This window comes from Schistocerca gregaria, chromosome 7 (genome assembly GCF_023897955.1).
Source record: "Schistocerca gregaria isolate iqSchGreg1 chromosome 7, iqSchGreg1.2, whole genome shotgun sequence".
Lineage (NCBI taxonomy): Eukaryota > Metazoa > Arthropoda > Insecta > Orthoptera > Acrididae > Schistocerca > Schistocerca gregaria.
Window position 1 is genome coordinate 104,764,346 of NC_064926.1, and position 16,058 is coordinate 104,780,403.

The window sequence follows — 16,058 nt, forward strand, 5'->3', positions numbered from 1 at the left end:
ACTCATGCCATTTGACCCCAGAGCAGCAATGCGGAAGCGTCTAATGGTAATCAGCACTGTTGTTTGCTGTCCTTGTGCTATTATTCCTGGAGTCAAACCTTGTAGGCACAGACTTTTTCATGACTACATGGCTTGAGGCTTTGGAAGCGCCTCAGAGCTATGTAAACTGAATTGAAATGTATAGCAACCATCCACTGCAGTGTAAACCTATATTGTGTCAACAAATGAATGTATCTAGGCCCAAAAGAAATTGGAACCAATCAAGACAAGCAAAATAGCATTCAGCAATTCAACTCTGTTCACCACTTCTGTATTTGTCTGTTAACCATATACATTCATCCTGTTACAGGATAGTGTGTGGTAGATATGTTTACTGCTTGGTATTTTTAAAGAAGAAAACTTGAAGATTGTGTGTCAGTTTCTGCTCACAGGCAATTTTCTTAATGCGGCTCTGTAGACAGTCTGAGTTACCACCAACAGTGAAAACAGAATGTAGTTACATTTTACTGTTTAGCCTTTTGAAATGAGTCCATATTGTGATCATGCTGAAACAAGAAAAATTGATCATCTGTTGAAATGACAATAGCACGTAATTGCTATAACAAACAGGGCTGCAAATGTAGTGAGTGCCTGTTTGAAATACTATTCTATTGGTGCAGATGTGCCATTTCTCACAAATTTGGTTCAACCCTTATTCACTGGTTATGATCTCCCTTTCTAATTTTCAATATTCTTATGTAATGCCTTTTTTCAAAAACTTTGTTCTTTGGTCTGTACAGTTTGTCCATGTGAGATGCTACAGTGATGTCCTCTCACTGACCCACTCATTTTAAAGCTTCTAAGTTTTGGAATTGCAGCAGTTAATTAAGATAAACAGTTTAGAAATGTAAGCTGTTTGGGTACAGGTTTTTATTTGAGAGAGTTGTGCGAACTGTGTTGTGATCTGAACTTAAGATCACAAGATTTTGAATTTTGATTGAGTCTTATAATCAGAATTGATAGTAGTGGGCAGTGGCCCCATGCAGTCATTGCCACATTGTGGGATGACAGTGTGTGTCAAAATAGTGTGGGAATATGGTGGTGTTGGAACATGATGTTGGAAGGAAGACTGACGTAAGAATAGAAAAGAAACAAGAACTAAAGTTTCGAAGAAAGAAAAACTTGTTTCGCAAAACACCTAGCATCTAGCGCACTTTTGTGTATCGATTATTCACATGAGTCTTAAACGCTTCCCTGTTGATTTTTGAACACATTTTAAGTTGATTCCTGAATTAATCATAAGTAACTTTCTGCATACAAAAGGGGACGGGGCTATACGAGCTGAGGGAGTAAAGCCGAATGGATGAATGCCAATCGTAGTCTATGTGGTTGATCGGGTTTACGAATGATCAGCAGTGTTATAATCACTTGTGAAATCCATAGATTAAGACTACCAGAATTGGAAGTAGACGCCGACAGGAATAATAGGTGAGAGAGATTACGTATTATCTTCTCAACAGGGGTTAGAGTCCTCCCTCGGGCATGGATGTGTGTTTTTGTCCTTAGGATAATTTAAGTTAAAGTAGTGTGTAAGCTTAGGGACTGATGGCCTTAGCAGTTAAGTCCCATAAGATTTCACACACACATCTTCTCGGTGTATAGAAGAAAATGAAATTTTGACAGAAAATTTTTGGCCAGTTTGTACATTAATAAGGACCAAGCAGTACAGTCCCCGGCTAGCAGCCGCAGAATTTCTATTCTGGAAGTAACGCAGAAAAAGTGTTGTTCGAACACGTAATAACGCCTAACCGGAAAATAATCGCGGTATAACTAAACCTGTGATTCTGGCAGGGTTAGTGAAGTTAATCAGCGAACAAATTTTGACAATGGCAGCAATAGTTACAGAATTGGTGATGGCAAGATTGTTTGTTAGAACGAGGAAGGAGAAGAAACGGGGACATTGCACAAATTATGGAAGAATAAGATGGTTCCAAATTTATATAAAAATTTCGTAACGCTACTTTTCGATCTCATGCTCGAGAAGCTGGTGTGTATGAATGAAATGTGAAACTATTTCCTAACATAAAGCTTTTTGCTTGTAGTAGGCCTAATTGGCATTTGATATTGGTACTTCATGGATAATATTGTCGTGTTATAAAAATGGCCATTTGTGCCAAAACAGTCTCGTTTATTTGGTGTGTAACAAAATTGCTGCCATATTAGAAAGGCCTATTTTGTTTTATCTAGCAGACAGTGACAAAATAGACGTAATCAGATCGAGAAACCACACCATTATTGGGTATTTATTTCTCACCAGTATTGGGTATTTATTTCTCACCAGTATTGGGTATTTATTTCTCACCAGTATTGGGTATTTATTTCTATTAACAGCTTTTTCAGTATTAGATAACGACATTTCGATTTTTCGTGTAGCAAAACGTTTGAGAGAAAAAATGCTAGGAGCTAAGGTTTGAAGAAATTGTTAATTTCTTGCTTATCTCTTGTCAGTATTGGTTTTATATATCCTATATTTAATTTTATGTCACCAAAAACAGCAAGTTATTAACTAATAGGCAATAAAGAGCTCACATTTTCTGAAGAGTTCTTGTTCTCTCAATTACAAATAATCCCATCCGCTATTAATTGCAAGATTCTTTCAAAAAGAGAGGGAGGGGGGGGGGGGGGCAGACTGGGAGCAGAAGAGACACTACAGAACATTTCAATTTCCACTCTCCTGAATACAGTTTGGACGTGCGGTAGAAAAATGCTTTGTGAAGAGGCGTGGCACTGCACTTTAGCATACTTAAGACAAAATAATATGTCTTACATTTCCTCGAATACATATGTTTTATGTTCCAGACTTTTCAGAAAGATATGCCCTACAAGATGAACTCTTTTTTTTTTTTTACCCGGTTCGCAAATGTCGTAGATCCGGGGCTGATGCGCAGAGCAGTTTGAGTTATAGTGGGTAGTCTCCACGTGACCCTTGTTTACATTTAGTGAGTTTGCTATTTCCCCTTCATTTACTCTCACATGAAATAAAAGCAAAATGGATATCTGTGGTCGGGAGCTATCAAGTGAATTAAAATACTCACATAATTACGGAAGGCTGAAATATGTCATTAGTTTCAGATTTTATTTTATTTCCATGTTTCTGATAGTCAAGCATTAATCGTCTTGCGGAACAATGAAGTTATTTTTATCTGTTTGCTAAAGAAATTTGACTTCTGTTAACCTTTTCCGCAGAGGCAGTCAATGTATTTGAAACGAAATGTTTAATTCCACAGTACTGGCTAGTTTCAACTGTTTGCAAGTGCATGTTTTCATTTTCTAGTATGTATGACATTGACATAATAGAGAAACAAACATGATATAATACAGTACAGTCCAAGAAAATTTACATCTCGAAACCCACACTGAAAAGCTTAATATCAGGTCAAAGTCTACTTCATTGGGAATCTAGACATGTGAATGTGCACATTTTAATATGGTTCACGAAATTCCGAGGCTCTTGCAGTATCCTCCGATGTCTTGTTTCTTTTATGACATAATGTAGGATCTTTCAATGTTTTACACGTACGTACATTCAGGCTTCCTACGTCATGATAGCTACCCACGCCTGGTGTCGCCTGTTATCTGCGCTCCGGCAACTGCTGAAACGAACCTATTTCTAACAGGTCTCAGAAAAATATTGCGAATAGTGGTTTGAAAAGCGTTACTTTCAAAGTAAATATCCTTTTACTTAAGTTGAACTATGTGCAAGAATGTACCATGAATTTATTAAATCACAGTGTGTTAGACTCTCATTTAAAAATCAATTCTTTGATGAAGAGCCATTTAGAAGAATTTCGAACCCTGAAGATCAGACATTTATGTCAATTAAAAATTTTACTGGCACATTTATGTGATATATCTTAAAGTGTAACACACACACACAAAAAAGATCAACAGTATATGTGAAAGCTTAGCTTCTCTTGCAGCTTGAAACCAATATTATATGTGAAAGCTTTGCTTTTCTTGTAGCAACACTATGAATATTAATTAAAACTATTAACTTTCCCTGTTTGTGTGTTCATGCAACTTAAGTGATGTTGCTGTTGACTGACTGCATCACGTGTCTTATGCTATGAATATCCGCTGTCATCGGTTGGCGAGATCATGTAACATGAGCTACGAACAGCTTACAAAAGCACATAGAAATCTCGATTTCAATGACTCATAAATTAACATGCGGTGTTTGATGGAATTCCAATGTTTGCTTTCGTAATACGAAAATACACAGTGTACATGTTGCTGCACATCAAAGATACTTCCAGAACGTATCTTTTTCCCTGATTTTCGTTTTCTAAAGTGCCAGGAAATTGTACGCCTGTGGATTGATAAGGGAAAATATACTATCACCTGGGAGAAAGTGTATTTTTAACTGGGAAATCTGAGAAAAATCCAGGATTTTTTTTCCTTGTCCTTCTATACACCCTGGTAGTGCCTGTTGGCTGACATCTGGCAGTTCCACCTCACTTGTGTAACAAGCATTTTCTTTGCTCATTTTAAATTAAGTGTATGATAAAATGTGTATAAGTAAGAAGTGCTTTTAATTGTTGTTGATGGAATTGTGTTTTGATAGTGAGAATATTTGGCAGACTTGAACAAAGATAGTGTGGTATACAAAGCTCATGTTGCATAATATGCCATTGCTCAGACTACTGTCAATAAGTTGCGAGAAGTTGTTTATTTAGTTCTATACTATCTAAGCGTTGTCAATAACGTCACTGATGGCTTTCTGGCAGCAAATGTGGATTCAGATTATTTTGTTTCAGAGAACGTGACTTATTGTGAGCAGATCCAAAACTATCCTGATGTATCATTTCTAAGTCCAGTGTGCCACAGAGTAGAGCTTGTGAGGCAGGTAGCAGAAACTGTACGGCACACACTTGTGCAGCTATATTTCTATTTCGTTGGAAGTGGAAGGGCTGATGCAATTGGGAGTAGTTCCTGGGTGCATAATCTTCAGAAATTCTGATTAATGCAGATGCAGTGTTAACTTCCCGTAATGGCTTTAACACATGTACACTAGTCAAATTGGAAGACACTAGGGCTCAACAAGATATCACGATTTTACCAGATTAGTTAGTCCCGTATTTGATGGTGTACCATCCTCTCCTGGAGTGTTGTTGTGTTAAAGTGGAATCAGATCTCTCATATGGGAGCACAGTGTATGAACATCTGCACAACAGGTAACTACATGTGAAGCTAACAGGCTGTGAATGTGCGATTGGACTTAAAGTACACAGCACCAGAACATATGTTTTTGTAACTGTTTGATGCGCCTCTTTTAATCCTCTGATTATTGTCTGTTTGTATTATATTATGTTGCAGGTTAGGGATTTAGCTTTTATTTTCCCTTCATGTAAACTGATGTATAAATAAGGCAGTTTTCATTATGATTTTTCATAAAATATCATTGGAGGGAATTTAAAAATGTTCCATTGGTTTGGTTTCTATATAATGCAACATTCCAAATACTTTGAGAGAAGCTCCATGTTTATTGCATCTACAATTTATTTTCTCTGCATTTTGGCCATCTGCAGTTATTTTGCTGCCCAAATTACAGGACTCACCTAGTGTTAGTGTGCCATTTTGTAATCTGCTGCCCCTACCACCTGATTTACTTAACTGCGTTTCATTATCATTGTTTAACTTTTATGTTCATCTTACTACCTGTTATCAACACCTTAGTGTCTACCTTGTGTGAGATTTCTTGTCAATAATGAACACTGGGAACATTGATGCAAATAATAGTCTGTTAGATTACTTGCAAGGAGTTTCAGAAATTCACTACACTTGGTGTTAGCATCAGTATTATGTGCATAATATATTATTTGTGCATTTATTGCTGCAGTGTTTATCATGCTATGAAAATCGTTGTAGGTCATGTGTTGGTCTTTCTGGATACATTACACATAGTGCACAGCTCATACAGAATCTGCTCCTAATTTGGTTGCATTATAAGAGATTGTAATTTCTGTTTTCTTCTTACCACCAGATGTAGCATCAGTTGCATTATCATGATGCGTTATGGAGACTATAAAAACAGTGTTGGTTCTCTTAGTGACATTGGTATTAGTGTTGTTTTTCTGAAGTCCAGGTGGTGTTGATGCCAAGTTCCTGAGGAAGTGAGGTATTTTACAACATTTGTTGGTTTGTTGATAATGGCAAATGACCCTGCAGGCTATTTACCAGCATATATTTCCATGTTGGCGATGAATATATCCTACCATCCACCAGAGCAAATATTTTTAGCCCATATATATTTGGTTTGTTATGGATGTACCGCCTGAAGAAAGACTTGCCTCTGAAAGCTCCTAGCTTTTCATCAATAGTGCAGTACTGAATAAGCGTTTTTACCATTTTCCACAAAGTAAACAAACAGTTCATGCATAGGTGCTAAATTATCAACCTTCTTTCCTTCTTCTTGCGTATCCCTTTTGTTGAACCTCATACAGAATGAGAGGCACCTAAATTATCTTAGCGTCTTTTATCAGATGCTGTTACTCAGTTCGCATTTTATTGATGACCCATATATCATGGGTGTGTGTACGGTTGTCATTTATTGTCGCACACAAATACAGTATTTCTAATAAAGCCTTCAAATGTCTGCTTGTGTGTGTGTGTGTGTGTGTGTGTGTGTGTGTGTGTGTGTGTGTGTGTGTGTGTGTGTGTGTGTGTGTGTGTGTTTTATTTATTGTGCCTATCTACCGACGCTTTCCCGCTTGGTAAGTCTTGGAATCTTTGTTTTTAATTTATTAAAGCCTTTATTTGAGTTACATCTGTCAGATGAGCATTCCTTTCTCTCAAGTGATAACCCTGTATGCCAGATCTCTCATTATTTGTGTACTCAACAATGCTAGGAAGCAGCTAAGTGTCGAAAAAGTGTTCCCAACATTCCATTGTTGTTCTGCAATTCTTCGTGGCATGTTTCACTCCCGGTAAATAACGTTTTTTTTGTTAAGTTTGAACATTTTTTGGTGGACACGTTTTGACCATATTGTACAAGTTTTCCTCAGTAGCAAACATTCACCAACATAATTATCACCATCACTGGAGTACCCTTCTTGCTCAGTATCAGTATTTTCTTCTCTTGTTTACACACTGCCTCTTTCCATATCACTATAAATACAAAAGTCATTGCCCGATTCGTTGTCATTGCCCTGCAGCTAGAGTACAGTTTGCTGTAAAGTGCATTTACTAGATAGCAGAACCCTTGTGAGGTCAAATAGGATCTGATAATGATTATTTGTCTTTTAGCAGCGCTGTTACTAACAGATATTTAAAACTGCTAGAGTAATTAAAAAATAAAATATTCATCTTCAGTAATGGCAAAGGTTAGGTTGTGCAGTGCCTGGTAGAATCCTGTGATGCAGTGTTGGAACTAACTCTTCCCTCCAACACTGTATTTAAACCAATGTGATGTCAATGAATAAGGTGTGTTTGCATCTAGTTAACTGGAAGGTACATACAACGCAAGTACACTGGTGTATCTGTTGAACAGTAGTTAGGAAATAGTGTGCCTGGCATCTGCGAGGGGTTTTGCAACCACTCCATGGAAAATTTCTCTGGAATCCAAACTGGTCTTCATCCAGGCTGGTTTCTACATGTTGCTCCATTCACCCATAGATAATTTGCCTTAGTGTGTTACAACCATTTCAGTTCTGTGTTTGCCAGTAACTATGAATAGTGTTTCATAAAAGAAAAATGATCGATAATAACCCATCCATTTTTAAAACTGGAGGTGGGGTGAATTAGTGGACTTTGTAGTTATTCTGAAAAGTGTCAATTTTTCACTGTGGAGTTGAATATGGGATACTGATTTCCTTAATGACACAGTTCACCTGTCTGTATCTTGCTGCTCAACTTGGTACAGTAATTTCCATTGGAACAGTTTTTTTTTTTTCCTGAAACTTTCTCGGCATGTATGTTGCTTCCACAGTCCTCGGGTGTATTGCCAAATCGAGTTGTTAAAAGTTCACTTTCGGATATTTTGGAGATTGGATCTTGGCAGTACTCCCAAGAACCATGGCAGCAGTTTCCTTTTTCTGCATCACATCAGATTTCTTTTTAATGTGCAGTACTTGCAGTAAACTTCCTATTGATTTCATTGAGAAATAATATTGTAGCTATTTAATACAGTGATGATTTGTAACAATGTAGCACATTAATTAAAGGTGTTTTTATTTTTATGCCTTTCATTTTATACTGTATTACTTTAAAAGTGTTATAATATTTTATTAATTAAATTTTGATTACTTGCACATTTTTATTTCCAGAGAATTTAACTTGTATGCAAATGTGCGGCCTTGTAGGTCGCTGGAAGGCTATCGGACACTTTATGATGATGTTAATGTTATTACCATTCGTGAAAATACAGAGGGTGAATACTCTGGTATTGAACATGAAATTGTGGATGGGGTTGTACAAAGTATAAAGCTTATTACAGAGGAAGCATCTCGACGAGTAGCGGAATTTGCCTTCCAGTACGCAAAAGAGAATGGCCGCAAGAAGGTTACTGCAGTACATAAAGCTAACATCATGTATGTACTTTAATGGTGTAATCATTTATTTGTCTCTCTTTACAATGTTGAGTTTGATTATGTCTAAGAGTCATTGCAGGTGAAATCAGCAATATAGAAAATAAATGAGCCTTGATGATTTACAATTTTGTAATTTCTTTATCAAATTAAGATAAAATCCAAAAGTAAAGGTTCTTTGGTCATTTAATTTTTGAGTTATTAATATTGAAACATTCTGTATGTTTTTTACCAAGTTTCGAAACCTTAATATGGCCATATCTCCAAAATATTTGATGTTCAGACTTGAAATTTGTAGCATTTTATTCAATATATTGTAGGATTTGAAAGTATGTACTGCTTGACTGAATTCGTTAAAAATGTAAAATTTTCCCAAACCAAAAGTTTTTTAAATTTGAAAATTTCAATATCTGATCTTTTTAGAAAAAATGTATGTTAGTCATACATTGTTTATTAATGTGTGTGTCAAATTCCATGATGGTATTTCAAAGGGTACAATAAATGTTTACTGCTATTCTTATTGCCAACTGTATCTCAGCTGCATTTGGTTTGGAAGCTGGTTCATAAAACTACTGCTGTAACAATAACAAAAACAATCAATTTTGACAAAATAATTTAATTGATAGATAAATAATCTACTCAGCATGCGACAGCAGGACACACACATAAGAGTGTTGTAATTAGGCAAGCTTTCGGAGTGAGTGTCTTCTTCAGGCAGAAAGGTTGAAGGGGAAGGATAAGGGATGAAGGAATATGACTGGAGAAGTCTGGGAAAAGTAAATTTTGGGATAGTCATCCAGAGCCGCAGGTGTCTGTTTCACCATAGGCGCTTTCTGGATTCTTTCCCCAGAGACAAGTTTCTCAGAACTTCACAGGCAGCAACTAGTGCTACGACATGTCCTTTCTTATCTTTACTCTGTTACAGTTTTCTACATCTTTCATTGTCTTCTCCCCCACCCACCTCTGTTTCGTACAATGCACTTAGCATTTCACTCTTTATTATCTCGTGCCTGATGTTTAAGCAGCAATCTCTGTCTTGCATATTACCATATCTTCCACCTTTAACCTCAAATATCGTCTTATGCAGTCCCCAATAATCAGTCTTCCATTCTCATTCTGTGCGGTAAGTCTTCCCTGACCTTTGGTTCTGGTTGACTTTCCCAAAATCTACCCCTTTTCCTAGACCTCTCCAGTCATCTTCCTTCATCCCTCTTTCTTCCTCTTCAACCCTTATGCCTGAATGAGCCACTGGCTCCAAAAGCTTGCCTAATTACAGCCCTCTTTGTGTGTGTGTGTGTGTGTGTGTGTGTGTGGGGGGGGGGGGGGGGGGGGGGGGGTTCTGCACCACTTGGTGAGTAGATATTTTATCTGTTGTTGCAATGTAATTGAGTACTAATTAAGTGCACACTTTGCTTTAACATTTAAAAATTATACTAAACTATGGTGTGATGCTAGGCACTCAAATAACACATTGTTAAATAATAACAGCTATGTCACTGTTTAATTAGTAATATTGATTTGTAAAATATTCAGTCTCTTTGTCTCCCCCCCCCCCCCCCCCCCCCCCCTTAAGGTGTTTTATAATACCTTGGCAGTTGAGATGGGAAAGCTAAATGTGAATTAAATTTAAGTGTATATTTCTAATAATGTAATAATAGACTGTAAATGAAATAAAAACTAATGGTTTGACAGTTTTAATATATATAATTTTTGCACGTTAAAAGGGAAACTCCCCATAGCACCTCCCTCTAATTTACTTGTAAGATATCCCAGTGGACAGCCCATAAAAAACTGAATACAGATTAAGCATGAAAACAGGAAGAAGGTGTACTGAACTACGAAAAAAGAAGCAAAATAGAAACAGTGAATGGTCCAAGCTGATGATGTGCAACATAGAGCGAATTCGAGTGATCACTGTATCATGGTTGTGTGGTCATGGTGCTGGACTGTGAAGTGGGAGATCCGTGCTCAGATTTCACTCGCCCCCCCCCTCCACCCCCCCCCCCCCCCCCCCACACACACACACACAATTATGAACTGTCTATCCAGTCATTGACATGTCTGTTCATTGGATTTAAATTTGTGCCTATGTTGGGGTGTACAATATGTTTGTAACAGCAATGTGTAAAGGAGGAGCCTCCAGTTGTGTGTTCCTCCTACTTGTTATACATAAGTAGCACATGTTAAGACCCTTGCATTCAGTTTTGGAAGTTTTGACTCTTGAATTCCTCCATTGTAACAATGTACTTAACACTCGTTTGTTGTTCTCATTTCCGTAAGAGGTCTTTGCAGCCTCATGCCTATTCTCACAATTCATCACATTTACTTGCAATGATAATATATTCGTACCAACACAACTCATATTCTGCAGCCAATGTGTAGTATGGCTATTGACAAGACTACAGGAGGAGAACAGACATGTCAATGGCCAGATGAAAAGCTCATAATTTTGTGGGGAGGGGGAATGGGGCACGAGGGAGATGAACACTGATCTTCCGCTCTGTATTCCAACACTGTTACCACATAATCACAAGGCCATGGCTCATGCAGTTCGGGCTGTGTTGCACATCTTGATCTTGGACTGTTAACTGTTTGTATTTGGCTTCCTTTTTCACAGTTCAGTACACTTCTTCCTGTTTCCATGCTTGATCTGTGTTTAGTTTTTGACAGGCTATCACTAGGCCATTTTACCACTAAATCTGAGGGGTTGCGATGGGGAGTTTACCTTGTCAGTAACAAGTTCAAAACCATAAAAACTATGCACAGGTACTGTGCTTACCAATAAAATATAACTGAATAGTTTCTCTCTCTCTCTCTCTCTCTCTCTCTCTCTCTCTCTCTCTCTCTCTCTTGTTTGTTTGTTTGTGTGTGTGTGTGTGTGTGTGTGTGTGTGTGTGTGTGTGTGTCAGTCAGAAAATCCTTACTTTCCAAATGAGTATTCCACCATTTACTTGCAAATATAAAATTTTATAATTGCTTAATGAAAAAATTCTTACTTTGTAAATTCCCTTTGAATGCACCATAATCAGTCAAAACAAATTGCCATTAAAGTGCTATGTCAAGAGTAGATTTTAGATTGTAATGTATTTAATAACTACTGTTCTTGCTAACTGTTACACATTTTTATCATGTAATGTTTCTAATTAAAGTATTGAAGCTTAGCTGTCAGTATTGCGTTGCAGGCGAATGTCAGATGGTCTTTTCCTGCGTTGTTGCCGTGAAGCAGCTGAAAATCACCCTGAAGTAAAATTTGAAGAGAAATATTTGGACACGGTATGCCTGACAATGGTTCAGGATCCCAATAAATATGATGTTTTGGTGATGCCCAATCTGTATGGTGATATCTTGTCAGATATGTGTGCAGGTTTGGTCGGTGGACTTGGCCTTACACCAAGTGGAAATATTGGCCTGAACGGTGCTCTTTTTGAATCGGTGAGTTTATATATATGTCATATTCCTAATTCGACATAAAATGATTTGTCATTTCAGATTCAACAAGTATAGTTTGCAGGAAAATTAAATATGTAAAAATTCATATCATCATCTTCATCTTGTACTCTGCAAGGCAGCTGATGGTGTGTGGTGGAGGGTATTTCTGGTACCACTTTTTGATCCCCCCCTTCCCTGTTCTGTTCGCTAATGGCGTGTAAGAAGAATGATTATTGGTAAACCTATGTATCTAATTCCTCGTATTTTCTCGTGGTCATTTCCTGAGACATATATGGGAGAAATTAAGTTTTCTGAGTCCTTCCGAAATGTACTACCTCAAAATGTCAACAGTGAACCACTCCATGATGCACAACGCCTCTTTTGTTGCATCTACCACTGGAGCTTGTTAAGTATTTCTGTAATGCTCTCATTATGACTATAGTACTTTTAAAATTAGTTTGGTACAGAGTGAAGGAAAGCCTTTTTGCGAGCATGTGCTGAGTGCACTATCAGGTGACGGTAACACCAGGCCTACTTGGTGTAGAACCTGTCGGGCTAGGTTGACTGCATGAAAAGCAAGTCACACAAGCCAGCTGATGTGCAGTCTTTCTCAAATGATTTTAAAGATTTTGGCTTGAACACCACAGTGTTTTGTGAGGTGCGCCTTAGTTGGAGGTTGCATGCTGTTGCCTTCATTTTGTCTTTGAACAGACTTAATCCAGCCTGTTGTGGGGACCTACACTGTGACATCGATTCTGAACCATGATTCTGCATTTCTAACATTAACAAACATTGCCACAGTTGAAAGAATTGACAGATAAGCCTTCTAGGACTGTGAGGATTAAACCTGACACTACTCGATTAAAATCAATATCGCAAAAAAGAATTATTCTTTTGTATCCCATATTTCAAGACACAATGGCTGTATCCTTCATATAATTTTGTGAAGCTCCCATCTGAGATTTACTGTAAAATATGTACCTCACATTTAAAATTTTAATGACAAAATACGACAGTGCTGTGAAAAAAAATAGGAATAGGGACAGGCCAGGATAGTGTGTAGTTTGGATGGGCGGTGGAATACTATAATGGGAGAGGTGAAGAGAGTGGTGGGAGAATATTACTTGCTGCAGGGCACAACAGGAAGTAATAGGAACCCTGGCAGAGAATGTGCTTGTCACACATGACGGGATGCTACTTTCTGGCTGGAGTGGTTTAGTGAGTGAGTGTAGGTGACTTAGAAATCCATTTCTGGACAATGTGGGGGAAGTAATTATGTAAAGTCCTTAGTGACACTCTTGGCGTATTTGGAGGATGACTACTCGTCACTACAGATGGGACCACAATATATTGCTAGGCTGTATGGAAGATACTTTGTGGTGTGGAATGAATGGCAGTGGGTTGATTGAAGGTATTTTTGTTGGTTAGTATGTTTGATATGAATTGAGGTACTGATACAGCCATCTTTGAGATGGAGCTTGACATCAAGGAAGGCAGCTTGTTGGGCTGAGGAGGGCCAGGTGAAGTGAATAGGAAGCATGCCACCATCCTGTGCCAATCTGTTTGTGGGCTGTCAAGAGAAATCCATACTTAACCACCCAGAATTCCAAACCCCACACCTGGTTAAGATTCGTTGATGACATCTTCATGATATGGACTGAGTATGAGGATACCTTATCCACAAACCTCCAGACCTTGAACAGTATATCCACCATTTATTTCATTTTGTCTTCATCAACCCAGCAAGCCGCCTTCTTTGATGTCAACCTCCTCTTCAAGAATGTCTGTATCAGTACTCTTGTCCACATCAAACTTACCGCCAATAAAGCCTCTACTTCGATAGCTGCCACACAATCTGCACCGTGGATTTCTTTCTGTACAGCCTAACGACTCGTGGTTGTCACACCTATAGTGATGAGCAGTCCTCCAGATATGGTTAAGAGGCTTGCTGGCCTTCACACCCAAGATTATGCTCTATACTTAGTCCAGAAACAGATCTCTCACACCTATCCTTCCCGGTCACCTACCAGCCCCCATATATCCACTGTCCAGCCAGAAAAGGAATGCCGTGACTCAGTGCCATCCAGAGCTATAGCAGCAACATATTCTCTGCCAGGGTGTAGACTCTCTCATTATGCCCTGGAATGAGAAATATCACCACCACCACCACATCCTTTTCACCTCTACCCTCATGCTTTTGATTGCCTTTCCAAACTGTGAGTCTAAGGGTGAAACAAATCAAGGTTAATGCATTAAGTTTTATCTATGACTGACATGCTTGTTACCAACAGTGTTATCTCTGACATATGCATGTTTACTCAACAGTGTAAAGTACTTTTAAAATCCTGCAAGTGACTTGCCTTGAGAATGGCTGAAAAGTTATCAGCTGAAATATCAGTATAAGAATTAATAATATAATAAAAACAAAGATTCCATGACTTACCAAGTGGGAAAGTGCCGGTTGATAGGCACAATTAAAACACACACACACACACACACACACACACACACACACACACACACACACACACACACACACACACACACACAATTTCGAGCTTTTGCAACCGGCGGTTGCTTCGTCAGGGAAGACGGAAGGAGAGGGAAAGATGAAAGGATGTGGGTTTTAAGGGAGAGGGTAAGGAGTCATTCCAATCCTGGGAGTGGAAAGACTTACCTTAGGGGGGAAAAAGGACAATGTCTGCTTGTTTCTGTGCGAGTGTATTCCTGTCCTTTTTTTCCCCTTAAGGTAAGTCTTTCCGCTCCCGGGATTGGAATAACTCCTTACCCTCTCCCTTAAAACCCACATCCGTTCATCTTTCCCTCTCCTTCCCTCTTTCCTGAAGAAGCAACTGCCGGTTGCGAAAGCTCGAAATTTTGTGTGCTTGTTTGTATGTTTTTTACTGTGCCTATCTACCGGCACTTTACCGCTTGGTAAGTCATGGAATCTTTGTTTTTAATATATTTTTCCCATGTGGAATGTTTCTTTCTATTTTATTTACATAATTAATAATATAATGTTCACACTGCTGAAAAATGATAGAATATGGATTATCCGTGTCTGCCTCTACTCCATGCCTACTCCTTGCCCATTGTCCCAGCAGTAGATGTAGGTGCAAATTTGTCCCTTATATCCTCCCAACACCCCCTACTACAGTCTCGCCATAATCATCAAAAGGCCTGTGAAAGCAGCCAGCCATGTGACCTACCAACTACGCTGCAACCAATGAGCCACGTTCTGTGTGGGCATGACAACTGACAAGCTATCTGTACAGAAGAATGACCACTGCCGAATAGTGACAAAGAGACAGCTGGATCACCCAGCTGCTGACTGCTGCCCATGTGCCCTCCATGGAGCTAGCATCTCTTTTGTGAGTACATGCTTGGCCACTGCAGGACCCCAGTCCGTTCTGTGCTGCAAATCTATCTTTCTCCTATTTCTCTCCCCCCCCCCTCCCCCCCCCCCCCCCCTCTGCCTTTTCTTTGGATGGTCTTCTTGATGCCGATTGCGCTTGTATCTGGTTTGGGTTGACCTTCTGGCCCTCTACAGCTTTTGTTGGGTTTGATTAGCTACTTTTCTAAATTTTACAGAAGTGTAGATCATGCAGGGAAGGTCACTGAGCATGGTGTACATTCCATGTTTTGTATGTTTCTTTCTTTGCACCCTTGTTCCTTGCAACGGTGCTATACTCAAAACCTAGTGCAGTAGCCATTCTGTCGTTGTGGGCGGGGTGGGGAAGTCTGGTTGTTTAGTACCTGTATGCCGTGACCACACTGTGATTGCACTGTTCGTGCCTCGGGTGGAAACTCACCAGGCAAGCCAAGGAGCATGTACCCACATGCTGGGGTGTGGGCCAGGTAACCATTGTTGTGACTGGGTGGCACCTGTTGAGGGAGCCCCTGTTCAGAGTGGGTGATACCCTGTGGAAGATTTGCAGTGAAGCAGAATTAAATTTTCTTCGGCTGGTGGCCGCATAGCCCCAGTCTCTTCTAAAGCTGATGTATTATGATGAGGAGATGACAATGTGGTGAGATACTACCCCCAAAAGTCCCCTTCCCTGGCTA

The 16,058-nt window shown here is 39.0% G+C and overlaps 1 protein-coding gene across 4 annotated transcripts in view; it reads left to right on the forward strand.

The window, feature by feature from the left end:
- LOC126281432 (probable isocitrate dehydrogenase [NAD] subunit alpha, mitochondrial) overlaps positions 1-16,058 on the forward strand; it is a 58,246-nt gene that overhangs the window by 32,425 nt on the left and 9,763 nt on the right. For all 4 annotated transcript variants that reach the window (XM_049980391.1, XM_049980392.1, XM_049980394.1 and 1 more), the window contains exons 5-6: positions 8,304-8,567; positions 11,747-11,996. In XM_049980391.1, the coding sequence (XP_049836348.1) occupies positions 8,304-8,567; positions 11,747-11,996 (514 nt within the window). The remainder of the gene's footprint in view (positions 1-8,303; positions 8,568-11,746; positions 11,997-16,058) is intronic.